Here is a 26,624-nt window from a genome sequence, read left to right on the forward strand (position 1 = left end):
TATTAGATTAAGGAAAAAGAAGGAAAGAAAAAAAAAAGAAAGAAACGAGGCCTTGCCCTCAGTAGCCTTCCAGAGCATTTGGGGAAGGGATGGCTACAGGTGAAAGTACAGATGTGACCCACTTGTGGCTCATGCACTGAGTGCCACAGGGAGATAACTTCAAGGGCTGGGCACTGGGGCAAGTCTCCTGGAGGAGATAAAATGATCCAGAAGTATATCTGGGCCTGGGGAGAGCCTGTAGGGAATGAAATCCTGAGCACTGTTCTCGAAGGAGGGAAAAGCGTTTATGGACTTGGGCCTGTCCTGAGGGAAACTCTCCCCCTGGAGTACAACTTCACTCCTGAGGAAAGAGAGGCTTGAAGGAAGAATGTAGGCAGAAATCCCACTTTCGTTATAAGAAGCAGAGCCAGCTGCTCTGAGAGAAAGGGTTTGCAGATTTCATTTCATAGCTTTTTTACTCTGATGCATCAATCCCATGGGATGGTACTCCAATTCACTGACTCTTACTAGTACCAGGCGCTTGGCGGGATGCTGGGGACACTGGGAGAACGTGGGGGTTGTTTCTCCATGTATAGGCCAAGCCCTACCTGCAGCCTCAGCATTCCAATGCTACTACAAATACAGACCCCCCCCCCCCCCAGGCCTCACCCGTGGGTAAGACCTAGACTTACCCTATCAGAATCTCAGTGCTGGTCCTGAGACTCTGCTCCCCTTTGCAGAACCCCCTCCTTCTGCAGCTTAAGTCTGAGGACATTGGTCTGGTGGCTGCGGCCTCTGCAGGCTACTAGCAGTGCAGCCATGTTCCCTTGGATTGGAGGCTGAGAGAAACACCAGCGCCGGCAGATGGCTGTGGCGTCTGGGCTTCCCCCCTGCTCCCCAGAGTCTCAGCAGTCCTCTCCCAACCTTCTCCCAGCCCCCTCCCGACCCCCCTAAGGGCAAACGGCGGAGCTTCGCAGGGAGGCCCCGCCCCCAAACTAGCCCCGCCCCGGTTGTCAGGGGCGAGGAAGCCCCGCCCCGGGCAAGGCGTGCGCCTTTTCTGACCAGCGGGGCCTCCTGGCTCTAACCCTTAACCCTCGCGGGGCTGCGGTCAGAACCATCACGCGTCCCGGCCTGGCAGGGAGAAAACGACATGGCGGCGGCCAAGCCTGAGAACCTCTCTCTGGTGGTGCACGGACCCGGAGACCTGCGCCTGGTAAAACGGGAAGGGGGAAGGGAAACCTAGCCCGACCCTGCCCTGCTGGCCTCCGAACTCAGCCGCGGTCCCAGCTTGCCAGTTCCAAACTGGCGATGGCCCTCACCTCCGTGTCCCGGCCACCCGGATCAGAGCTGGTTACCATGTTGGGGGGAGGGGGCTGTTGGGTGTAAGGTGCTAAGAGGAAGGTTCTTGTCGCGTGCCTCCCCGGAACCCAGCCCCGTGGCCGGCACGTGGCCAGAGCCCAGGAAGTTTGCAAACCGATTGAAGCCTTCTGCCTCTTCCCTCCAGCTGCAGAGTCGTAGTCTAGCCTCTTGTCATTGCACCGAAATGCATCGAAAGAGATCCCAAAAGTCTCCCTGATATGGGAGATGCCCTGAACTTCTCCGGGAAGACAGTGCAGAGCAGAAAGGAGGGTCACAGGGATATTTAAAAGCTGTGGGACTCGTATTTAATCTGTCTTGTGTGGGGCTCATAACTCCTTTGCAGGATTATTATGATCACAAGAGTACCCAGCACTTAACTAGGTACTGAGAAAGTGCCAGTTGCTGCTGCTTTTCCTTCCAGCACTGGCTTCCATCTCCAGGACTCCTGCTGTTCCCTGTTCCTTCTGGATCTGGATAGTGTCCATGTCTCTAAAGCTTCTCTCCTCCTTACCTCCCCTAGTCCACACTTGGCTCACTTTCGGCCTTTTTCCTCTGATCCGCGGCTCCATTGTTTCTTTAAGAGCATTGTGTATATGCCTCCGGGGCACCATACCTTTTCATCTGCTCTCAGCCTCGCAGGGCCAAAGTCAGGTTGCTGCAGGATCAGCCCTGTGGTCGATTCAGGGGTCCCTTGACAAAGTCCATCTCAGATGGGCCTGAGATGGCAGTGGGTGCCTGGGACGGGTGCCCGCCCTTTCTGCTGCTCCCTGGTGCTTCCTTCCTCCTCAAAGAGAATATACAGGAGGATCTAGATAGGAGGGACTCAGGAGATTATCCAGATTAGCAGTTCTTGACTGCTAATCTGTGGTCTCTCTCCCCACAGAATCCAAACAGACTGAGTTTGGCAGCAGTTTCAGAGATTTTTGTGGACTTCTTTTAAGTCCCTCCATTAACTCTCTAGAGGTTTGTGGACCCCAGATTACAAACTCCTGCCCTGAGGCACTCTCCCATCTTCCTCAGTTAAGAAGGTACCCCACAAGGGTGACAGGCTTGATTAGTTAACAGAGACCAGTTGAGAACTCGGGTCCAGTGCTTTCTCCACTCACTGTGGAACCTCACCCCAAGGTCCTGAATTAAAGTGACGCTATTAGTGTTTATTGCTCCCAACACCAGATGTTATTATAAGGAAGGCAAAGTAGTACAGCTCTGTGCAGTTTACAGAGTGATCTCCAACTCAGTCCTTCATTCCACAAACATGTATTAGATGAGTGGGTGTCTGCCATATGCCAGGCCCTGGGCTGAGGGCTAGCGCCCTTACCCTCAAACTGCTCTAGGGAGATGGATGAGATGAACTTAACAATGAGAGTGTGAGGGCTTTGATGGTGACTGCACAGAGTAAAGCCCTCACAGGGAGGATACCCTTGGCCTAGGAAAGAGGTCCTAGAGGAGATGGATGCTCCTTGACCTGTATCTTGGCGGATGAGTAGGAGTCATTCAGGCAAATGTAGGAACAAGTGCAAAGACACATGGAGTACAAGATTATAAATCCTGTTTCCTGGCCCTGCAAATAATGGGATGTACTGAATGGAATTTGAACTTAGAGAGGTGGACAGGATCTGCTTCTCCTGCTTCTCACGCCCTGCTTTAAGTCATGGACCTAATATGTAGCAGAACTAAAATTGCAAACCCTGGATCTGCTTTGCCTTAACTCTTAAACTCATGCTCCCCCATGGCTCTGCCACATGACCTCTCTTTGTCACAGCTCTCTAGAGCAAAGCCTTGAAGATTGGAGGGGGTAGAGAGCTGACCTTAAAATTGATTTTGTGAAAAATAATAAGCATTTTTTTAAAGATTGATTTTATCAGCTTTGCCTTAGAATCTGCTCTTTGTATTAGGGAGGAATTGGGGTGGGTGTGTCCTAAAGGCTCTGGAAAAAACAACTGGCTAGAGAATGTTGCCTGTGGTTGTGGGATTGGTACACTGAAGGGTTCAGGGTGGGTTCCTGAGGGCCTCAGGTCTGTTGGAGAGTAGGAAGTGGTGGGATCATTTATTAGACAAAAGAGTAGATTAGAATGATGAGATCAGGTTTGAGTTTAAGATGTCTCTGGGACGGGACAGCAAGGTATCTTTGAGAAATTACCTTGGTTCTAGGGATGATTTGGGGGTGGGAGATGTAAATTCAGGAGTCATCTGTTTCTTTACTGAGCAGTCCTGCACCCCCTCCCCTTGAGGCATTTGGGAATATGTAAGGGAGGGGTGGTTGTCACAATGACTGAAGGACAGACTTCATTTGGTTTACAACACTGTCTTCCCCTGACCAAAGTAGCACCCTAGTGGGAGTTTGTAGATGAAGGAGCTTGCTAGGCTGAGTGGGACATGCAGAGTGAGAAGGCAGCAAGTGGAGGACATTACCCTGGAGAGAGCCCACACTCAGGCGACTGGGCAGAAAGTTGTTGGCTGAGAAGAGTGACCAGGGATGCTTGTGCTGCCCCAGAGATGCCTGTGCCTCAACACAGACCCTCTTGGCCCTTCACTGCTCCCTCTAGAGAAGGATCCCCAGCACCTCCACAGAGAGCCCCCTGACTTCCATCGAGCATCTCTGCCCTTCCACCCCCTCCTGTAAGGCAAATAGGTAAGTGGTTTGGGGTTGTTGAGGGTTGATGGTACTGTTAGTAAACCAGGAAGCAACAAGGAGGAATAGCCCTAGGGCAGTTTTGGGAATGAACACCAGTTCTCCTTTCTGTGGGAGAACCAAAATGAAATCCAAGATTTCCTGGACATAGCAGTCTGTGGCCACTTTGGCCAGCCAGGGTCAGGGTCCACTGATAGAAATGGTTGTGCCTCGGGAGCTCATGTGAAGGGAGTTGTCTGGGAACAAGCCATTTCTAAAATCTGAAGCAAGATTTGGAAGGGTTCTGAAGCAGGAAGCAAGGGCTCAACCCTTCCTGGTGCTGCCATCCCACTTCAGACAAGCCCAGGGACCAGTCAGCATCCATGGCAGTGGTCTCTGGAGGATATTTGACCTGGGCCTCTTCAAACTCCTGCCATCTTCTACCCGCCAGGAAGGAAACCTAACGTCTAGCTTCCTCCTGCCTAGGGAGAAGGCAGGAAGGATTCCATTTTTTTTCTTGATACTGGGGCTGCAGAGAAGGAAAAATTAAATTCCTTGGCCTGGGGATTCAGGTCTGCATGGTGCCTTGGCTCTGGGCATTTCTAAATTGGGTGGTAAATCAGAGAGAGAGTGTATATGTGTGTACACAACACACACTGGTTGGTGGTTTATCTTTTATAATGAGGAAAACACAAATATGAGGTGGGGAAAAAGGACTTTTACTTTCCCCTCCCTATTTTAAATAGAGCAAGGGGGAGAGGCAGCCACCCTGATGTGTCAAAGAGGCAAAAGCCTGTCAGCAAAAAGTGACAACTCGAAGTACAGCTCACTGAGGTCCTCTTTAAAGGGAAACAGTTATGAAGTCATGAGCCAGGTTGAGGCCCAGAGTGGGGTCTAGTGCCAGCTCTGCTGTTTAATAGTTGTGTGACTCACCAGACTTCTTTCTGCTTCAATTTCCCACCTGTATAATGGGCATGACGGGAGTTCTTATCTCTGGGTTTAGGACGGAATGGTGTCAGAGAACAAGAATTCCTGACCCCTCAAAGGTTCTAGCTGGACCCCAGATCAAATTGACATGAGACAGACTAACAGGAGAAAGTCAAATTTAATAGTTTGTATGTACAGAGAATCCACACATACAAGGATATGCGAAAGACAGACAAAATGAGGTCTCTGTGTCATTCTGAACTAAGGGGAAAGAAGTTAGGGGCTTGGAACTTCAAAGGGAATGAATGCAATTCACAGGAAGATCAAAAAGAATAAATGTTTAGTAAATAAATATTTCCCTTCCCATATAGATGGATTACTCAGATAAAATTTATCCGTGGTCAAGACACCTCCAATTTAGATTCTTCTTCGTAGTTAAGGGAGGGACAAAAGTTTCTCTGAGCCTGTAGGACCTAGATTGCCTTCAACTCAAAATAATCCACACGCGGGGCGCCTGGGTGGCTCAGTGGATTAAGCCGCTGCCTTCGGCTCCGGTCATGATCTCAGGGTCCTGGGATCGAGCCCCGCGTCGAGCTCTCTGCTCCGCAGGGAGCCTGCTTCCTCCTCTCTCTCTGCCTGCCTCTCTGCCTACTTGTGATCTCTCTCTCTGTCAAATAAATAAATAAAATCTTTAAAAAAAAAAAATAATCCACACGCCAAAATGGCCCATTTTGGGGCAGCCCGCCCTCAATCAGACCTACATTGAGATGGTTCCTGTAGAAGGCCCAGCACATGGGAGACTAGGGCCTAGGAGAATCAGACATTTAAACCTTCTCAGCATAGGGGTTCCTGGCTGGCTCAGTCAGAAGAGTACAGGACTCTTGATCTCAGGGTCATCAGTTCAAACCCCACACTGGATGTATAGATTACTAAAAAATTTTTAAAAATCATCTCAGCATAGGAAGAGATAAAGACCAAGACCTTCAAATACATGGGTGATTTTTTTTTTTTTTTGAAGTTTTATTTGAGAGAGAGTACATGCATGAGCAGGGGAGGGACAGAGAGAAGGAGAGGAGCAGACTGCTGAGCTTGGAGCCCTGTGCAGAGCTCAATCCCACTGATGGGTGAGGTCTGGAACCAGGGGCCAAGAAGGAATTCTTGAGATGTCTTTGGTGCAAAAAGGATTTTATTAAAGCAACTAGGACAAGACCCTGGGGCAGAAAGAGGGGCTGTACTGGAGCTGTGAGGAGTGGCTGATTATATACTTGGGGGTTGGGGTAAGGAAAAAGGGAGGTGTCCAAAATGACTTTCATATGCTAAAGAAGGCCCTCAGGATACTAGAGGGGTGGTTGGTTAAGTGGCTATTGTTAAGCTAAGGCTGTTTTTTCCTTGGCAAAGAATTAATTCTAAGATAGTTGGAAGTAGGGCGCCTGGGTGGCACTATGGGTTAAGCCTCTGCCTTCAGCTCAGGTCAACATCTTGGGGCTCTGGGATTGAGTCCCGCATTGTGCTCTCTACTCAGCAGGGAGCCTGCTTCTCCACCCCACCCCCTCTCTGCCTGCCTCTCTGCCTACTTGTGATCTCTCTGTCAAATAAATAAATAAAATCTTAAAAAAAAAAAAAAAAGTTGGAAGTTTCCTGGAAAAATGGCACACATAATCCACCCAGAAGGGGTGTGTGTGTGTGTGTGTTGGGGGGGTGGTTGTGGGGTGTCATCTTGTGCTTCGTCCTCAGCTTCCCTTCTGTCCCCCTCATCACCACCACCCTGAGATCACGACCTGAGCTGAAAAACAGAGTCAAATGCTCAACCGACTGGCCACCCAGGTTCCCATGTATGGATAGTTCCGAACTAAATTATAATAAATGTGGGCCCAGGCAATAATCTTGTATTCATCTGTATTTACCAGTTTAATTACTTTGTGCCTCTTGGTGGTTTTGAGAAATCCAGAAATTCCTTTTGATTGGGAAATGAATTGTCTCTGAGTTACTAGTTCATGAATTTGGGATATAAAACAGTCAAATGAGATTTTATCCCCAGAAGCTGTTTTTGCTGGTAGGGGCTGGGGGTGGCTTTGGTTTTTTAAATGCTCTGGGTTTCACTTGACAGGTAAGGGAAACAGAGAATGAACATATTGAGTGTGTGCTGTATTATGGGGCAGCTGCTGGGTCCTTTGATGTAGTGCTTCACTAACGATCCCAAATGAAACACCAGTTCAGTTTATATTTTCAGCCATGGACCAGTATGTTTGTATTGCCGTATTTTGATGTTGCAGCAATGTCAAAATGTGGTAAATATTTCCAAATGCTCGGTTTCTGTACATGTTGCATCACAGATCAGTAGTAGGCCATCAACCACATTGAGTACAGTTTATCTGTCTTACTCCTTTCTTTTTTTTTTTTTTTTTAAGATTTTATTTATTTATTTGAGAGAGAGAGATCAGGAGCAGTGGGGAGGGGTAGAGGAAGAAGCCGACTCTCCACTGAGCAGGGAGCCCAACAAGCGGCAGACACTTAACTGACTGAGCCACCCAGGTACCCTATCTGCCTTACTCCTGACAGCTCTGCCACATTTCAGGCACCAGCATCTGGCCAGGGAGAAGAAAGGAACAACCCAGCCCCCATTTGCAGGGGACTGAACACTGGGTTTGGGATGGGCTATAGTCAGATTTTTGTTTTGTGATGTAGGCAAGGAAAAATAATTTTCTCCCTGTGCTTCTAGGTTCTTGGCTGAGACCCCTTGTAATGGAAGATTAACAAGAGAAAAACAAGTTCATTAATGTGTAGTTTCTATACGTATGGGAGACATGATGAAAACTGAGTCATTTCATGAAATGGCCCCAGGTGCACCTTAAGTACTATTTCCAGCTAAAGACAAGATCTTGAAGTAGGGGAAGCCAGTTAATGGGAAGTTTTCAGGAAAAGCACAATGAACAAGGGTATGGTTGTTAGGCAAATTTAAATCTGTGCCTCCTTCTTTGGTAAGAGAGGTTTAGTCATCTTTTTCCTGATGTGGAGAGGGAGACACCCTTACAAAAGGAGAAGGTAACTTTTCAGTTTTCAGAGCTTTTCCTAAGTCTGCTGTCTGTCAAAAATAATCAGCCTAAAATAACTCTTTTGTCAAAGAGATCTATTTTGGGATGGCAAATTCTGCTCCCCTTGAGGAAAGACCAAATTAAAGGGAAATAGTTCTTTTAGAATGATGGGTTGATGTTTAATTATAAAGCGTAGAGAAAACATGTTTGTATCAAGCTTAAATATTAATCAGGCCCCACGAAGATATTTCTTGAGTTTTGGCCCTTTGAGGAAATGTATTATACCCTAGGCCAAAAGAATTGCTTTGAATATGTAATAATTGTTTTGTTTTAAGGTTTTATTTATTTATTTGTCAGAGAGAGAGAACATAGGCAGGGGGAGCAGTAGGCAGGAGAGAGAAGCAGACTCCTCACTGAGCAGGGAGCCTGAGGCGGCGCTCGATGCCGGGACTCTGGGATCACGATTGGTGCCAAAGGCAGACGCTTAACTGAGCCACCCAGGCCTCCCTATAATAATTGTTATAAAGTAAAATAATTTCATGTCTGTACTATAACATATTGAAAATATCCCCTCCTCACATATGTACTTTACTGTTAAGATTTTGGGGGTAAGGAGGAGGGGATTATTTAACCGGGGGTTGGGGGTGGGGTTGGTCATCGACACTGGCAGCTCAAGTAAGTGGTACTGGGCATCACAGTCTCTTTCTTTCCTTGGTTATTTTTCCCACCAGCTGAGGGACGGAGCTAGCTGCATCTGTAGGATCAAATTAAAGGGCTGTGGTAAATTTTAAGTAGCAGCTGGATTAAACTGGGAGATTACAGGCAAGAGTGAGGAGGAAATGTAGCCTCCTTAACCCTTTAACACCTGAACTAGATTTATCAGTCAGAGGCACTGAAAATAGAATATAAAACTCCTAAAAAAAAAAAAAAAAGAAAGAAAAGAAAATAACTGGAAGAAATACCTCTTCCCTTTATCTTAATTATGTTTCAGTAATAAAACAAGATCCAAACCCGATAAACAACAGGAAATTCAGTCCTGCCAGTCCTTCCATCTCTGTCAACTGCTGTAGAAGGACAGTTTGTCTGCAATAGGCCTAGAAAGCTCACTCTGCCCGCCACCAAAGTAGCAGCAGCAGCAGTCAGCAGTACCACAAATAGAATCTTAACATTTTATGTAATAAATCCTCGTACTACTAAGAGGTATAGTGAAAGTAGCCCTATTCTGAAGGGAAAAGCTAGAACTATGGGTATGGGGAAATTTCTCTTTTATTTTATTTTTTATTTTTTGGAAATTTCTCTTTTAAAATTGCATGGCAGAGGGATGCTTGGGTGGCTCAGTTGGTTAAGTGTCAGCCTTCAGCCCAGGTCATGATCCTGGAGTCAAGTGATTGAGCCCCACTTAGGCTGCCTGCTCTGCAGGGAGTCTGCTTCTCCCTCTCCCTCTGCCTGCAGCTCACCCTGCTTGTGCCCCCCCCTTTCCCTCTGTCAAATAAATAAATAAAATCTTTAAAATATATCTTTTCTCAAAAAAAAATATATATCTTTTCTCTGTGTATTACAGAGAAATTAAGAAGGGGGAGAAATACGTACTTTCCACAGTATTGGCATCCACTCGGTAATCTTCTAGTGTGGCTGTTAAACTGGCAGTTTACTCAAAATCGGATTTACACGAAGGAGGGAATGTGTTTTTACAAAGATTTTATAAAGTTATAGTCAGCTAGATAAATAATTTTTTTAATGTAAATGTCCCATTTCCCAAACCTGAACACAGCATTTAATCAATGTTACTAACACATTAGAACATTCAACAAAGCTGAGAGACTTTGTATATTTGCTTAAAGAACCATCGACAGGTATAATCATACGCAGTTACATTTCTGCATTTTGAATTAGGGGGAAATTAATTTTTTAAAATTGACTTATTTATCACAGCTGAGAATGAAATAGTCCTTTAACCATCCTTTATGGATCCAGTCCTAGGTGCTTGGGAAGCTCAAAGGAGAGGAAGGGACCGCCTTCCCAGCCCCATCAGGACAGGGATGTCTTTTCACAGAGGTGATAGTTTCAGTCTGTCCTTGTGTCTCACGGTCCTGAGTCTCTGCCCCTGACCCATGCCGGATGGATTGCCAGTCCCAGGAGTACAGCCACCTATTGGACAGCGCCCTCCCCCCCCCCCACCAGGATGTCCCCAGGCACTGCAATTCCAACCCATCCAACCCTCCATCTCCCTGAGTTCCCGCAAACATTAGGAAGTCACCCCAGATATCTTCCTTCCCTTCACTTCCTGCCTCACGTGGAAACTTGAAGGTGGGGAAGTGGTCCCAGGAGGTGAGGGAGTGAGGCCCAGGGTGTACTGGGAATTGCAGGAGGCTTCCAGAGCCTGGGGGTCCATCAGGGTCACTGGGCACTTTAAAGGGATTTGTATTTTAGAAATATTATTAGTGGAAGGAGGCTGGTTGGAGCCCTGAGAGCATGGGCTGGAGAGTGGCTCAGTGGACTTTGGGAGAGTGTTCGACTCTTCTACTTTGACCCCAAGTTTGTCAGGGCTAATGCGGCGAGAACAAAGCCATTTATGACCAAATGGCCAATTAGGAAACCTTTGGATTTTCCTCCCATGCTCCAAACATGCTCAAGGGAGGAGGAAAATTTAGGTGGAAGGTTTAAGCAAAGTAAGGTCGCCTGCTCTGCTCATAAGTGTGGGGGGCAGCTGGTGGGCAGGTTGTCAGGAGGCCTAGCAGGTGGGAAGAGGTGGCGAATGAGAGCTTGGAGGCCCCCAGGTGAGGCCGGCCTCCAAGTTCTCACTCTAAGGCAGGGAGCTTGGCTTGACACACTTTAAAACACCTGGTAGAATGAGGCTAAAACACTGCCTGAATCCTAGTTCCCTTTCTCCCAAATGCCAGCCGTTTAAGGAGCAGTGTAGTTTTCTTAATATTGACGTGACAACAAGGGAAATAACTTGTCCCCAAAACAGTTTTTGAAAAAGTGCACTTTGCAAGAGGAAAAGGACAAGGAAGGCCGTTGAGAGCTGGTTCAATCATACTGTGAGTTAATGATAGGAAATAGGACTTCGGTTCTACCTCTTTTGTAATAAGAGCTAACTTACTGGGCGCCTGGGTGGCTCAGTGGGTTAAAGCCTCTGCTTTAACCTCTGCTCAGGTCATGATCCCAGAGTCCTGGGATTGAGCCCCCGCATCGAGCTCTCTGCTCTGTAGGGAGCCTGCTTCCTCCTCTCTCTCTGCCTGCCTCTCTGCCTACTTGTGATCTCTGTCTGTCAAATAAATAAATAAAAATCTTAAAAAAAAAAAAAGAGCTAACTTACTTATTGTGAGTCGGGCACTGTGTCTGATGATGATCCTGATCCTCATTACACAGAGGGAAATCAAAGGCGCAAAGAGCTTGCGTAAGTGCCCCGAGGTCATGCAACTGGCAAGCGGAGCCTGGGTTTGCACATTGCTTGGTTCCAGAGGGTGAGTTCTTCACCCCCTGCTCCACTCGGGTCAGCTGCAGGAGGGAAAAGGCATTTTCCCTTGATTTCTCCTCACGTCAAGGCCATTACTGCAACCCAGGCAAGAGGCATGGAGGGTGTGAACTCAGCCCTGCAGGTGGAGGTAGAGGATGGGGGCCGGTGAGGATATATTTAGGAAATAAACTTTCAGGCTAATTTAACAAAATATGTTTAGGAAATCCAAGATAACAGGAAGCAAGAGGCACCTGGAATGATTCTAAGCTCCCACAGAGAATTCTTCCCGAAGTATTTCCATGACTGATTGGCGGAGGTTGGGGGAGACCTGGAGGGACTGGAAGGGAGGATACGTATGTGATGTATTTCTGACTAGAAGTGAAAAAGGCTGGAAAACTGACATAGCTACAGGAAAGAACAGTTACCTCTACTCCCCTTTATCCCTTTGTTAACTGTCATTCAAGAAAGGTAGGAAATCCTGTTCAGAAAACCGTGAATATGCCTGATAACAAAACTTTGGGGATGAAAGGGCTGCGGGGGTAACAGTGAAAGCTGGGGATCTCAGGGGAGCTAAGAAACTGGTAGATGAGGAATAGGGTGAATGAAAATATCATCACTGAAATCTGAGACAGAAAAGGAGATTAGGCAAACAGAGGACTGTGGCCAGCGTCATTCCAAGGAACCCAAATGAAAAGCAAGTTGTTTTTGTTTTTTTTAGTAACCATGCCCTGATAACTTTCTCAACCATGATCTCCACAGCCTTGCTTAGGATAACATTTACAGACATAAGGGCTGATCTTAACACGGTCCTGTGCTTCTGCGGCATGTCTCCTGCAGAGAGGGGAGTCAGGAGCCCAGCCGAGTTGTAAGGGTCCTTCGAGTCAGCAAGAAAGAACGAAAAGGAAAAGCTGGTTTGCAAGGAGATAATACGCAATCAGCCGCCAGGGGAAAGCCAGGCTATCTGCACAGCACCCTCTAGTGTCTAGGGAAGTCACTGCAGCTTTGGGAGGTGGTAGGGCCAAGGTTGGTCGGCTCTGTCCCCTCCAACAAATGTTTACAGTAGTATTCACTAGCCACCCAGGGCCTACTTGGTGTGCCCAGCTGTTGCTTTGAGCTTGATTTTTTTTCCAGGTATTCAGGCTGGCTTGGTTGGAGGCAGAGATAATGAAGAATAAATTACCTCTTGTTGCTTGAAGGAGAAAAGGCATATTTCACCTTGGTGTGCAGTGGGATTTAGTGAGGCATACTGAGGAATCAGGTTTAGTCCTGGTTTAGCCACTCTGTGGTGCTGTGACTTTGACCAAGTTATTTCACTTCCAAGCCTTGGGTTTCTCTCTTGCACACTGTGGGCCTTGTGCCATGATGTGTGTAAAGGAAGAACATTGCCTGGTGCATAGCTGGTTCAGTGAACATCTCACCTTTCTTGTCTTCTTGGCCGCCTTCAAGAAATTCATAAAATGAACCCTTGGATCTGGCCACACAGTGTCCTTCCTTCTTGTCACCATGAATTTCCCAGCTCGTTGCAGTGGGAAGCAGAGTTGGTGAATAATCAATAGCTATGAATGCCAGAATAGCTCAGATTGCTTTTTTAACCTGGGGAGTAGCCAAGATGCAGGTCCTTTGTGTTCCCAAAGGGCCTCTAAAACTCCACGTGGGAGGTTTCAGAAGAGAGGGCTGAGCGCTGGTCAGTGTGTGCAGATGTAAAGGGAAGAGCAGCAGCATGCATTTTTTTTCAGCCTGTCTAGAGGTCAAAGCCCTCACGTGCTACTACCAGATCCCTTCACCCTTCTCCCTGTAAGAGTGTCCCAGACCAAACAAATCTGTATCTTAAGAATGTGGTTTTCGAGAAGGGAAGGATCTGATATGGATGGCAGTCCAAACATCCTTTCTGCCTAGGGGAACGTTTAGTACACTTTTTTATTAGTCTAGGGCAAATTGCACCATGGGGTGGAGTGAGGTCAGGAATTAGAGACAGCACGATCTAGGGGGCCCCCTCAGGCATCCATGCAACTGCCCTACGGTCTGAACCTGTGTTCATTCTTAGAAAAAATATTTGAATGAAACTCTACATTGACTAAACAGTTGAAAATGTTCATAAGGGAAAGTTTTTATGCATGCTAAATGATTTTTCTGTTTTTATTTCCTTTAGGAGAACTATCCTATCCCTGAACCAGGCCCAAATGGTAGGTCCTTGGGATACTCGACTTATATTTTGTTGTTTCCTATTAACCTGAAGACACCTGTGCATTGTTCCTTACCCCTTTTCCCCTATTGTTTATGACTTTGCCTCCAATTAAAAACTATCTTTTTGGGGTACCTGGATGGCTCAGTCATTTAATCACCTGCCTTGGACTTGGGTCATAATCTCAGGGTCCTGGGATCTGCTTAGCAGGGAGCCTGCTTCTCCTTCTCCCCCCGCTCATTCTCTCTCTCTCAAATAAATAAATAAAATCTTAAAAAACAACAACAACTATCTTTTTGTTAGGCTGTCAACCTAGTCTGTTATCCACAGCATGACTAGATAGATTCAACCTGACTGCTACATAAAATAAACAGTGATAGATTCGGAAGAGTTACCGTATCAGATTGCTGACGTGTCCCAGAGTTTTTGACCTAAAATATCTCTCTGGACCAAAGGCAGAGTTGTTCCTCATTTGACCTAACCTGGAGCTAAGTTACTCTATGTACTTTAAACTGCTATTCAGGTGGCCAAATCCCGTCTTAACCCTAACCCAAGCTTTGAAACTGAGCAAGTCTATAGAACTTAATCTTTAATTATAAAGAGAGCATCACTTTAGGAAGACTAGGACCTTCAGTCCAGTGGGGATGGGAGGGGCTACATGGAGTGCTGCCCCAGGGTCCTGATCAACTCTGGAGCAGACTTCCTGCCACCTTTGTTCCAGTCCTCTGGCCTCTCACTGGGCGAGCCTGTAAGGCCCAGATGACAAGCACATTTCCTGGAGTGCTGTGTGTACGTGGGGAAGTCATGGCCCCTGTTCTCTGGGGCAGATAACCTGCTGACAGTTTTCCAGTCCCTCCCAACCATGGAGTCCCACTTCAGAATCTGCGGGACTCTGAAGTGAGGCTGAGAGTAAGGGGAAGAGTGTCTGTAGATAACTCACCCCATACCCAACCACTCGGGTCTCCTCTCTGTCCTGGGTGAGTTGGGGATGTGCGAACATCGGATCGAAGGCAGCTTTCCTGGAGCCTCCAGAACTTTGCTATTCAAAGGTCAGCTGGCTTATTGATTTATAGTGATAAACATACAGACAATAGCTGTTTCTATCAGTGTTCAGCACCTAATACATATTTAGGGCTGAAGCATTTTCACCAAGATACCTTGTTCAGAGAAATGGAAGAGGTCCCTCACCTTGTCCTGAAAAGTCGATATGGATTCTAGAAGTCACCAGACAAGGGCTATCTTGGACTCAAAGGACCCTGGTGCTGTTTCTCTCTCTGACCCAGCATTCTGCTCTCACTTGTCTCTTGCTGCCCTTGAATTAGAAGGGGAAAAGATGGTAAATTTCAACTAGCATCCTAGCAAGTCAAATTTAACCTCTTATTACAAGTTGGTAACTTTAAAGAGAGGAAACTGAGATAATTTCCTCTACCTTGATCTCCATCTGCACCCTGCCATTTCTTACTCTGTTACCAAGGCCAAGGACAGAGAAGGTTCTATGGAGCCACACCTGGGGTGGACTGCTGGTGATCTGTGGCAAGGGCAGGGTGTGAGACACCTGAATGTACAGTAGAACTTTAGGTCTCTTTGTCTTTCTAAGACAGAGCTTTTTCTCAGGGAGATAACTTGCAACGTGGTCATCTGAGTCAGACCAGGCCAGTAATCCTTCAACACTTACTTCAGCCAAGGGGCTCGGTGGCATCATTATTTTTAACTTGGAAAACTGACAACAACAATACCAACAAATCTCACTTACTCAAACCCGTGAGGGGGAAATACCCTTTGAAACCTTTGGATGGCTTAAATTAAAGCGCATTCTTAAACAAAACGACAAGCATGAAGAACGTAGATAGCTCACAAAGTGTTGCCAAGCCTAGATTTTGCCAACCTTTCTGTCAAGATAGGTAAGAAACAGGCATAGCATATTGTGTGGCATAGTTATCTCCTAGAAAACAGTTTTTCCTTTAGATGGTTGATACATTTTTTCCCTATTAATCATATCTTGTTTATATAGTACATTAGAGTTCTCCACAGAGATGGAACCAAGAAAGAGAGGAGAAAGATTTATTACATAGATTTGTTTATATATAGGTTTATTATATATGTCTCTAGGAAGAGGGCAGTGGAGATTTATTTTAAGGAATTGGCTCATGTGATTGTGAGGACTGGCAAGTCTGAAATTTGCAGGGCTGACCAGCAAGCTGGAAATTCAGGTAAAAGTTGATGCTTCAGTCTTGGAGGATTCCTTCTTCAGGAAACCTGTCTTTTCTCCTAGGGCCTTCAACTGATGGGATGGGGCCCACCCATATTAGGCAGAATAATCTGCTTTACTCAGGGTCTACTTATTTAAATGTTAATTATATCTAGAAAATGCCCTCACAGCACAACTACTGTTTTTCTTTGGGTTTGTTTGTTTGTTTTTTGTTGTTGTTGTTGTTTTTGAAATATTTTTATTTATTGAGAGAGAGCTAATGAGAGAGAGCATGGACAGGGGAGGGGCAGAGGGAGAGGAAGGAGCAGGGAGCCCAATGTGGGGCTCCATCCCAGGATGCTGGGATCATGACCTGAGCCTAAGGCAGACGCTTAACTGATTGAGCCACCTAGGCAGCCCAATAAGTGGAGTCCAGAGGGAAAGCACGGTGGTTCCTCAGATGGCAGAGGTGTCATTCCTTCCCTCATTTGTTTTCTCCTTCTTCTTCTCAGAAGTGCTGCTGAAGATGCATTCTGTTGGGATCTGCGGCTCAGACGTCCACTACTGGCAGCATGGTCGAATTGGTGATTTTATTGTGGAAAAGCCCATGGTGCTGGGTCATGAAGCTTCAGGGACAGTTGTAAAAGTGGGATCACTGGTCAAGCACCTAAAACCAGGTCAGCAAAACCCTTCAACTAACTGATTTATTTATTCCTCAGCATAAATGAATATTTGTGTGTACTTTCTTGGGGCCGGGCCCTCTATGAAGCCCGGGGGTTACAGCAGTGAATAAGACAGTCTCCATTTCTACACGGCATGAAATGTGACTTTTCACAGAGGAAGATAGATCTGGAACACACATACAGCTGCTTGCTTGCTGTTGTGTTGAGGGCTGGAGAAGAATAGCGGTTTGATCAGTGCCTTCTAACCAGATCTGGCTCTTCTGAGGGAGGAACAATTAATCTAACATCTGAAGGCAGTGAAGGGGTAAGCTAGGTATAGGGGTGGGGGAAATATTCCAGCCATAGGAACCACAAACTGCCTCCACCTGCTGAGAAACAGGGTCTTGGATATAGTCCTTGATCTTCTTGGATGACTGGAAAACCACAAGTATTTTCTAGATTTGTTTAGTTCATTCTCTTGGCGGGAGGACTTCTCAGCTACGGTAGCCTGTGATGTTCCCCAACACAGTGAACTACATCCCAGCTGTGTGACAAGGCCAGCTGTTGACTGTATCCTTCCTTTGCTGAGGAGACCAATGTCCAGCAACTGGAGAACTGAGAACAGTTTTGTATTTGAGTTTGTGAAGAGGTCAGAAGCGAATATTCTGGCTAAGAGGAACAGAATAAAAAAATTCTGGAGGCAAGTGTAACATATCTGGGTTGCTAATAATTCTGTGCCGTTCAGAGTAGAGGTTCTGTGTTGGGGAGTGAGTGGGGATGTTAAAAATTAATAATCTGTATAAAAGTCCCTCTTTAAAAAACACTATACAACTGTGAGTTACTCTGTTATTATAACGTAATCATTAGAAGACAAAACTGAGACATACAAAACCCCACCTGATGATGAAGGATCTTGAATCCTAGCTTGAAGAACTCATTGTCGATGTTAGAACATAATTTGGAGCAAGGGCTGCAGAGAAAGCAGAGGGATGCCTACAGGTGGAGCAGCACATTTTGGTGGTTGCAGGGACTTTTGTGGGTCCTTTTTTAGAGATTTTATTTATTTATTTGTCAGAATGAGAGAAAGCACAAGCAGGGGGAGCAACAGAGGGAGAAGCAGCCTCCTGTTGAGCAGGGAGCCTGATGTGGGGCTCTTGTGGGACTCGATCTCAGGACCCTGGGATCCTAAGCTTAGCGGAAGGTAGATGATTAACCAGACTGAGCCACCCAGGCATCTGTAAAACACAAAAATTTTTATTGAAGTATTTCCCTTGCTGATTTGGACTGAAAGTTCCAGTCAACTAGTCTAGAAAGAAGAAAAGCACTCCTGATTAGTTCTTTACGTTTGTTTTCTAAAATTCTAACATAAATCTTAAAGAATCAATAGGGCATGGAAGAATTCCTAACTTATATACAATTTGGCTATCTATATTAGAGTGTGAATTTCCTGTTCAATAACACCAGCTCAGATAGTTATAATAATGATAAATACAATGCAAATAGTTAATACTACTTACATTACTACTACTACTAGTACCATCACTGCCCCACTATTGTTAATGAACACTAGCTACATACCAGGATTCTGCACTCTTCGATAGGCACTTCTAACACAAAAAGACATAAAATTAACGTATCTGTTTAGTAAAGGGCAAACCTCCCACGTGTGAGGCTTCCTCATGTCAGGCTAAGGAGGCCCCAGCTCATCTTGTGCACCCCTCTGGGGGTAGGGAGTGAGGAGTGACTGGGAAGGGACACGAAGGAAAGCATTTCCGAGGTAGTGGTAATGTTCTGTATGATGATGGGTGTTCATATTACACAGGTGAGTACATTTATGAGAATTCATGTAGTGATCCATGTAACCTGGCCCATTTTATCAATACCTAAATTTTACCTGAAAAAAGAACCAGAGACAAGTGGACAAGAGGAGAAGGACACTAGTTCACAAGCCTGAATGTTATTCTCCTCCAGAGTCTCAGACCTTCCTGGGTCATTTGCCTGAGCCAGTCTCCTAACCCAAGACTCTGTTAACTCCTAGTTATTATCTAAATACAACCAGATTGAACTTAAGACATGCCGTAATTGTGGCTCTTGTGTTTGGTAAGAACTTGTCCCATATTTTCAAAGCAGGTGAAGAGGAAAAAGCCTGCGAACCCCACACAGCAGCTTGAGCTGGGTCCTGGCTTACCTTAGAGAGGGGGCTGGTCTCTGTTTCCCAAGCTGGGAAGTGACTGTGGAGCTGGGGGTGGGGGGTTGGCTTTTTCCATGAGTAGGTGAAAGGGTAGGTCAGACCAGTCTGTGGAGAAGTGGGCTGGTCATTCTCTCCCAGAGTATGAGTCTATCCTGCATCCCAAGTTTTCTGTGGCAGCTCTAGGATAGGAGTTATCTGGTGCACCTTGGGTCCCAGGGAGGGGGGTGGCTCTCTGGGGCAGAGTTCCCCACTGGCACCTGCCCAGGAGCACGGCCCCCTTCACAGAAGTGCTGCCCCCGCTCGCGTTTTCCTCTCCAGGAGATCGTGTTGCCATCGAGCCTGGCGCTCTGCGAGAAATGGATGAATTCAGCAAGATTGGCCGGTACAATCTGTCGCCATCCATCTTCTTCTGTGCCACACCCCCTGATGACGGGAACCTCTGCCGGTTCTATAAGCACAACGCTGACTTCTGCTACAAGTTAGTGCCCGAAACCTGGTCTGGCCACCTGGGACCTCTGCCCCTTTGGTTGGGGTTCTTTCTTCTAGTTTCCTGTGGTGATTTGTTCTTTTCAGCTCGTCATTCCAGACATGAAGCATCCCCTCAACAGGCTCTTCTTGGTGGCACTGAGGGAAGGTAGCTTGCCTAGGGCCGAGACTGACTCACACCACTTGGTTTAGTCTTGGCATTGACGCTCCCCTCACCTAGGGCAACAATAGAAGATTGTTGCTGAACTCACTCCCCTCCAGCTATCCTGCAGATAACCTGCTGTAGTTGTCCTGCATTACTGGTTTCCAAGGCAGCTCCCAGGAAAGAGAACTTAGCACAGCAGTGACCCTGCTCACAACACCAGTAACAGCAGCTACTGGGTGTTTCCTGAGGAAGTATGGCCTGGAGCCAGCGCTGAGCTCTGGGACCCTGGATCCTCTCTCTCCTAGTGAGTGACTTTGGGGGAAATGACATCACCTTCCGCTGCTTTGGTCTCATTTAATCACCTGAAGACCCAATAAGGCAATGCATGTGGAGTCACAGTTATTAGTACTCCATGCCTGGCCTTGTGGTCATCAGTGCTTTGCACCCTTTATCCAAATTAACCTTCATAAGAACAGCAGTGAGGTGGGCAGTTTGGTCGAGGGGTGCAGAGGCCGGAGGGAGGAGGCTAATTGGGCACACGGAAGAACCAGGAGTCAAGCTTGGGTTCCTGCCCTGGGCTCACTACCCTATCCCAACTCTTGAAGTGGTTTTGGGGTGAGGACTTGAATCTGGCAGAGGCGAAGTATTGCCCCTTCCACATGGGTCCCAGCTGTGGAGCTGTGGGTGCTGATCCGCCACTTTCCTTCTGACCTTCTGGCAGGTATGTTTTCCTCCCTCCCGGCTTGGCCCCAGCTGCGACTCTATTGGCCAGGATGGGGCTTGCCTGAAGGAGGCTAACTGCCAGTCACAGAGGCAGTTGGACAGATCTGAGTTTTCTAGTGCCCACTGGAAGCCTTGAGAGGGCTCACAGGCCAGACCTCGTGATGAGTTTAAGTCAACACCTAACTGCTCTAGAAGAAAGCAGTTTATGGGTGTAGAGTTCACCTTTCAGCAAGTGGTTCCTGAACCAGCCCACTTTGTTGGGGCCCTTTCCAAGTGGAGGCACCAAACAAGGTTTTCTTGAAAGGCAGAAAAGCAAAATGGTAAAGTTTAAAACTGACCATGGGTCTCTGCCATTTACCAACTGTGTGACCTTCAGCCTATTAAACTTTGCATCCTTACAGACATCCTTGTCTGTAAAATAGAGATGGTAATAGCACTGATATGATGAAATGCATAGACTTATTGACAGAATTCAATGAGAAAAGCATATAAAGTATTCAGCATGAGCCCTGGCATATAGTAGGTGCTCAGTAAGTGGGGCCATGATGTATCCTAGCCATGGCCTTGTGTCTGGGGGATAGGTACATATTAGGACTGAAAGGAAGCCTTGTACTGGGGATGGGGTGATGGAGGAGAGTGTGTTGGTGATGTTGTTGATGGGAGGGCAGAATAGGGGACAGGCAACCCCCCCATCTCTCCTTTCCTCCCAGGGTGCTTTCTGCTCACATCCACACACCAGCCTTGGACCCACGTCCTCCTCTCTGGTTTCTGTGTGAGGATTCCTGTACTGTCACAACCTCTTTATTTTCCTACCGACCTTATTTTCTTTCTTTTTATCTTCCTGCTTCCCCCTTGGCTTCTTAATCATCCTCTACCCTTTGGTTATTCCCTCAACCTTATTGTGAAAACCACCAAGTTGTCTTACTCTCTGGTATTTATAAAGTCATGATTGATTGGAGCTGAGAAGAAACTTAGGGTGCTCTCATCCTCCCTCTCCCTCAATCCCCACTGAACAAGGTCAGGGAAGGAGGACCCAGAGAGAGTGTGGTTTGATGGTTCCTTGGAAGAGTTTGGGAGTCTTCATTATTTCATTTCAAACTTTTGTCCCTTTTATAGAATCAGTGGGGTGGGTGGCATGGGTACAAGGGGTGATGGAAGCAATCTAAGCAGGCGAGGATTGAAGTGGGGGGATTGTGGGAGAAAAGCAGAGGGACGGCATGGGGGTGGAGGAGGGGCAGCCGGCCGTCAGACTTCAGGCCTCATTATTCTGTGATGCATCATGGGAATGAGCACTTTGGCTGCCGCCTTTCTTTCCTTTCAAACTTGAGGGATTTTCTGTTCTAGCATATGGAGGTTTGGGGCACTGAATAAAACTACTGGACAGCGAGGACCATGCAGAAATCAGATACTATCCACAGAGCCACTTGTACCAGGAGGCAGCTAATAATGGGAGAGGCAGGATGTGGAGCGGGGAGACCTGGCTTCGAGTCTTGCTTTCCCACTCATTAGCCTTGTAACCTTGGGCAAGTCTCTGAATGTCATTGGGCTTCAATTTCCTCTTCTGTAGAATAAAGGTAAAAATAAAGCCTGTCCTTCCTGCCTGACAAGGTCATGGTGAGGATCAAATGAGATAATGGATGAAAAAGCCCTTAATCTGTAAAGCCTTATGCAAATGTTTACTGTCATTGTCAGTGGGGTGGGTAATAGGGTCAAGTGGACTCAAGTGAAAACCAAGAGCCCAGTGGAGAAGGTGACACAGCATTTAATCAGCTGCCGGGAAGACAGGCCCTTTCCCCATCACGACCTGTCCAGGGTCAGCCAGGCAGCTGCTGCCATCAGATGTGGTTCTTCTGGAACATACCATATGGGGACAACAGAGTGATACCGGGTTCTAAATCACTCTGCAAAGCTGCTAATAGTTGGGATAGTTGTACATAAGTTTGAGAAGCAGATGAGATGCTGACATGTGGTTATATTAACCTCTTGTTAGATTAACTTCTCATTTATTTGTTTTTTTTTTTTAAGATTTTATTTATTTATTTGACAGAGAGATACAACAAGAGAGGGAACACAAGCAGGGGTAGCTGGAGAGGGAGAAGCAGGCTCCCCGCTGAGCAGGGAACCCCTAGGATCATGAGCTGAGCTGAAGGCAGTTGTTTAACTGACTGAGCCATCCAGGCGCCCTGAAATTCTCATTTATTAGTGACAGGCATACCATACCTTGTCCTGGATAACATGTTAAAGCAAACATAATGTGTTCATTTACCGAAGTGACTTATCCAAAGAAAACCATTTTCAGAGCAGGGCAGTGTGGCCTGGGCTCTCGAATCAGGCGTATCTGGTTTCCATTTCAAACCCTTTGAGCCTCTCACTAGTTTTGAACCTTAGAAGCAAGTCATTTAATTCTCCAAGGTTTTGTTTCCTTGTCTGTAAAATGGAAGTATTACTACCCGCCCCAGAACTCTCCAAGGATTTACATGAGGGAATATACGTAAATAAATAAATATAAATAAATAAACATAAATAAATGCTCAGTAAATATTAGCTCTTTTTTTTATTAACCCAAAGGGACTAACTGAGTGTGTTGAATGACACCCCAGGCTTCCTGACAATGTCACCTTTGAAGAAGGGGCCCTGATTGAACCACTGTCTGTGGGGATCCATGCCTGCCGGCGAGCTGGAATCACCCTGGGGAACAAGGTCTTTGTGTGTGGAGCTGGTAAGAAACAGATGGGACCCCCTAGTTATGAGTTCCTTAAAGGGGAATGTGGAGATCCCTCTGCCTATCTCATCCCCCACCACCGCACCTCAATGTCTGAAATTGGTCCTTAAATCTTCCTGGGGGTGGGGAGGATTATGGTGTCCCCTTCCCTCCATGACCAGAACTTTCTGCTAAATAAACCGTCTGCAGGCATAATAGTAACTCAGGTCATTTCCTAGGCAATATAACCCTTTCGGTCATTTAAAGAAAGCAATTTGCAATTATTTTTTAACTTGACAGGAAACCAGGGACATGTTTTTGGTAGTAAAGGGAAAGGCAACTTCTGGAACTTTCACATCATGCCAGAGAAGTGGTCTCCTGGTCCATCCAGGAATGAGGTGGGACCTGTTCGTGGCCAGTGGAAGGAATGGAGTCTGGTCCACCGTGAGCCAGCACTCTGCTTATTGGGGTTATAGCTGGCTGCTTTCTTTCTGCCCCTGCTTCCAGCCACCCAAACAAACCTGAACAAACAAAACCATTGAAGGTGTCTAATGCCAGTGACACAGACAGCACGCTCATGCTCCCTGTGGTTGTGATCTGGTCGGTGTTCCTCATACAGCCTTTTCTTTTTGGTATAATTGACATATTACATTAGCTTCAGATGTATGATGTAATGATTTGATATTCGTATATATTGGAAAATGATCACCACCAAAAGTCTAATTGACATCTGTCACTATGCATAGTCACAAAGTTTTTCTTACAATGAGAACTTTTTAAGATCTACTCTCATAGCAACTGTCAGATATGCAATATGGTATTATTTATTATAATCACCACACTGTACATTATATCCCTGTGATGTATTTATCTCATAACTGGAAGATTGTATCTTTTGACCTTCTTCCCTCTCTTTCACTCACCTCTCACCACCCTCACCCTAGCAACCAATCTGTACTCTGTATCTGTGAGCTTTGTTGTTCCTTTTGTTTGTTTAAATTCCACATTGTAAGCGATATCATACAGTATTTGTCTTTGTCTCATTGATTGCTCTTAGCGTAATGCCCTCTGAGTCCATCCATGTCACAAATGGCAAGATTCCCTTTTATGACTATGAATAATATTCCACTGTGTACATATAGACCACATTTTCTTTGTGTCTTCATCTCCATGGGTGGACACTTAGGTTGTTTCCATTATCTTGGTTATTGTAAGTAATGGTGCTGTGAACATGGGGGTGCATATATCTTTTTGAGGTAGTGATTTTCATTTTCTTCAAATAAATACTCAGAAGTGGAATTATTGGATCACATGGTAGTTCTAGTTTTAATTTTGTGAGGAACCTCCATATTGTTTTCCACAGGGATTGGAAATTTACCTTCCCATCATCAGTGCCTGAGGGTTCCCTTTTCTCCACATCATCGGCAATACCTGTTACTTCATGTCTTTTTAATAGCAGCTATTCCAACAGGTGTGAGGTGATACCTCACTGTGGTTTTGATTTGTATTTCCCTGATGATTAATGATGTTGAGCACCTTTCCATGTATCTGTTGACTATCTGTATGTCTTCTTTGAGAAAATGTCTGCTTGGGGGTGCCTGACTGACTCAGTCAGTAGAGCATGCACATTGGAGATTACTTTAAAAAAAAAGAAAAAATAAATAAAAAGAAAAAAGGAAAATGTCTATAGATCCTTGGCCCTTTTTAAAATTAGATTGCTTGGTTTTTTGCTATTGAGTTGTATGAGCTCTTTCTATAGTTTCTGGGTATTAACCTCTTATCAGATATGATTCGCAAATCTTTTTTCTCCTTTGGCAGATTGGCTTTTTCATTTCATTGATGGTTTTCTTGGCTGTGCAGAAGCCTTTTCGTTTGATGTGGCTCCCATGTTTACTTCTGCTTTCATTCAGTTGTGTCAAATCCAAAAAATCATGTCGAGGCTGATGTCAAGGAGCTTATGGCCTTTGTTTTCTTTTAGGAGTTTTAATGGTTTTAAGTCTTGATGTTCAAGTCTAATCCATTTTGGGTTAGTCCTCATACATTTTCAGGACTGATTTTGACAGGGCTAAGTGACTGGAAGGCTAAGAGAGATGATGGGTGTAGAGCAGACTTGCCTCAGAGAGCTCACAGAGTGTAGTATTCTGGTGACATCTCTGTTTTAAACCTGCATAAGTAATACCTTTTTGACATAGAAAAAGGAGTCATTCATATCACACGTGTACATATATACAGAGAGGTTGACCCGTAGCCCTGTCACCTATCAGCCAGAGAGAACCGCAATAAATATTTTCATGTAGAATCTTTCAGGTTTTGTTTAAAATGAGACCATGCTAAACACACTTTATTTTACCTTTTTTAAAAGAAAAAAAGCAGTATATGATGAACATCTTCCCATGACACTAGATGAAAGAGTTATGACATAATTTTTAAGAGCTGTATGATATTCCACTGTAGTTTGTTTAGCTAATCACCTCTTTGTTGGTCATTTGCTTTCCAATGTTTTGATTTGGGGGGAACTCAACAAAATTATTTTCAAAAGCATTGTGAAAAAGCCAGTCCTCAAAGATAATCTGCATAGCTTCATTTTGTAGGTCTGGTTTTTTATATTAAAGCTATGTTATCTACTGGGGGGAGGTGGGATTGGGAGAGGGGGAGGGGGCTATGGACATTGGGGAGGGAAGGCGAACCATAAGAGACTATGGACTCTGAAAAACGACCTGAGGGTTTTGAAGGGTCAGGGGTGGGAAGTTGGGGGAACAGGTGGTGGGTAATGGGGAGGGCACGTTTTGCATGGAGCACTGGGTGTTGTGCAAAAACAATGAATACTGTTACGCTGAAAAAAATAAATAAAATGGGAAAAAAAAAAAAAACTATGTTATCTAGCATACAGATACTGTGGGGAGCAGGTGGTCTCTGGGCTGATTTTTAGGTACCCAAACAACTTAGAGCCTCCTGAGCAGCTGGGTCAATCCAGGGGGCCAGTTCACTTAATGACACCCTCCAAGGTAGTCCTCAGAGGGCACCTGTAAAGGATGTGTCTCTCCTTGGGGAGATGTGATGGGGTGTAAAAAGGTAGGGGTCAAAGAGAGAACAGGACAATGTGTCCAGACCTTCTAAGACATCTTATTCTCTTAATAAATATATGTTTCCTTGAGCCTTCTGGTTCTTTGATATTATCCCCAAGCAGTATCCGAGAGTAAATGGCAAATTTCTAGCTCTGAGGTTGGAGAGAATTAAATAGAACTCAGCACTAGGAGCAAAATTTCATGTAGAGAACAATTCTTCATTTACTTACTCATTCAAACAGTTGTTAAGGTCTCAGCATGTGTGAGGCACTGGGATAGATGCTACAGGTGCACAAAAGATAGGGTTCCTAGCCTGGCCTGGACAAGGGGGAGAGCTGATGTTTAATATTTCACAAATGTCTCCCATTTCCTGCTTTATTTAGGGCCAATTGGACTGGTCACTGTGATTGTGGCCAAGGCAATGGGTGCAGCTCAAGTGCTGGTGACTGGTAAGAAGGTTTTCTTTTTAAATCTCCTTGAAGGGGGGAGTGCCTGGGTGGCTCAGTCGGTTTGGCGCCTGCCAGGGTCCTGGGGTCAAGATCTGCATCAGGCTCTGCTCAGCAGGGAATCTGCTCATCCCTCTCCCTCTGCAGCTCCCCCTGCTTGTGTGCTCTCTCTCAAAATAAGTAATTTTTGAAAATCTCCTTGAAGAGGAAACACTGGCCTATAGTATGGGGCAAGGGCATATGAACCCTTCTCTTCCTGGGGTGCTGGGTTTCTAAAAGGGTTTCTCCTTTTTTCCCTTGGGTTCCAGCGTTAAAATTCCCACGCAGGGGATGACCAGCTCAGGGCTCAGGAGGAGGCTCTTTTGAAGCTTCTGGGAGAGGGTAGATGCTGTGGAGAAGAGGGCCTGGCTCCTTGTGTGTGAACCTCAGATGCCTCTACTGCTCACTTGATTCTAAGAAGTGGCTTA

At 45.9% G+C, this 26,624-nt stretch overlaps 1 protein-coding gene across 2 annotated transcripts in view; it reads left to right on the top strand.

The window, feature by feature from the left end:
- The first annotated feature begins 1,037 nt into the window (after positions 1-1,037).
- Positions 1,038-26,624, top strand: part of SORD (sorbitol dehydrogenase) — a 32,130-nt gene continuing 6,543 nt past the window's right edge. Inside the window, exons 1-7 of one of the 2 annotated variants that reach the window (XM_046008045.1) lie at positions 1,059-1,192; positions 3,885-3,970; positions 13,518-13,551; positions 16,251-16,415; positions 18,910-19,069; positions 22,546-22,664; positions 26,095-26,160. In XM_046008045.1, the coding sequence (XP_045864001.1) occupies positions 16,265-16,415; positions 18,910-19,069; positions 22,546-22,664; positions 26,095-26,160 (496 nt within the window). In that variant the 5' untranslated portion in view covers positions 1,059-1,192; positions 3,885-3,970; positions 13,518-13,551; positions 16,251-16,264. Of the gene's footprint in view, positions 1,193-3,884; positions 3,971-13,517; positions 13,552-16,250; positions 16,416-18,909; positions 19,070-22,545; positions 22,665-26,094; positions 26,161-26,624 lie in introns of both variants that reach the window. The other variant, XM_046008044.1, reaches the window with a different exon arrangement.

Source organism: Meles meles, chromosome 6, assembly GCF_922984935.1.
Source record: "Meles meles chromosome 6, mMelMel3.1 paternal haplotype, whole genome shotgun sequence".
NCBI classification, from domain to species: Eukaryota; Metazoa; Chordata; class Mammalia; order Carnivora; family Mustelidae; genus Meles; species Meles meles.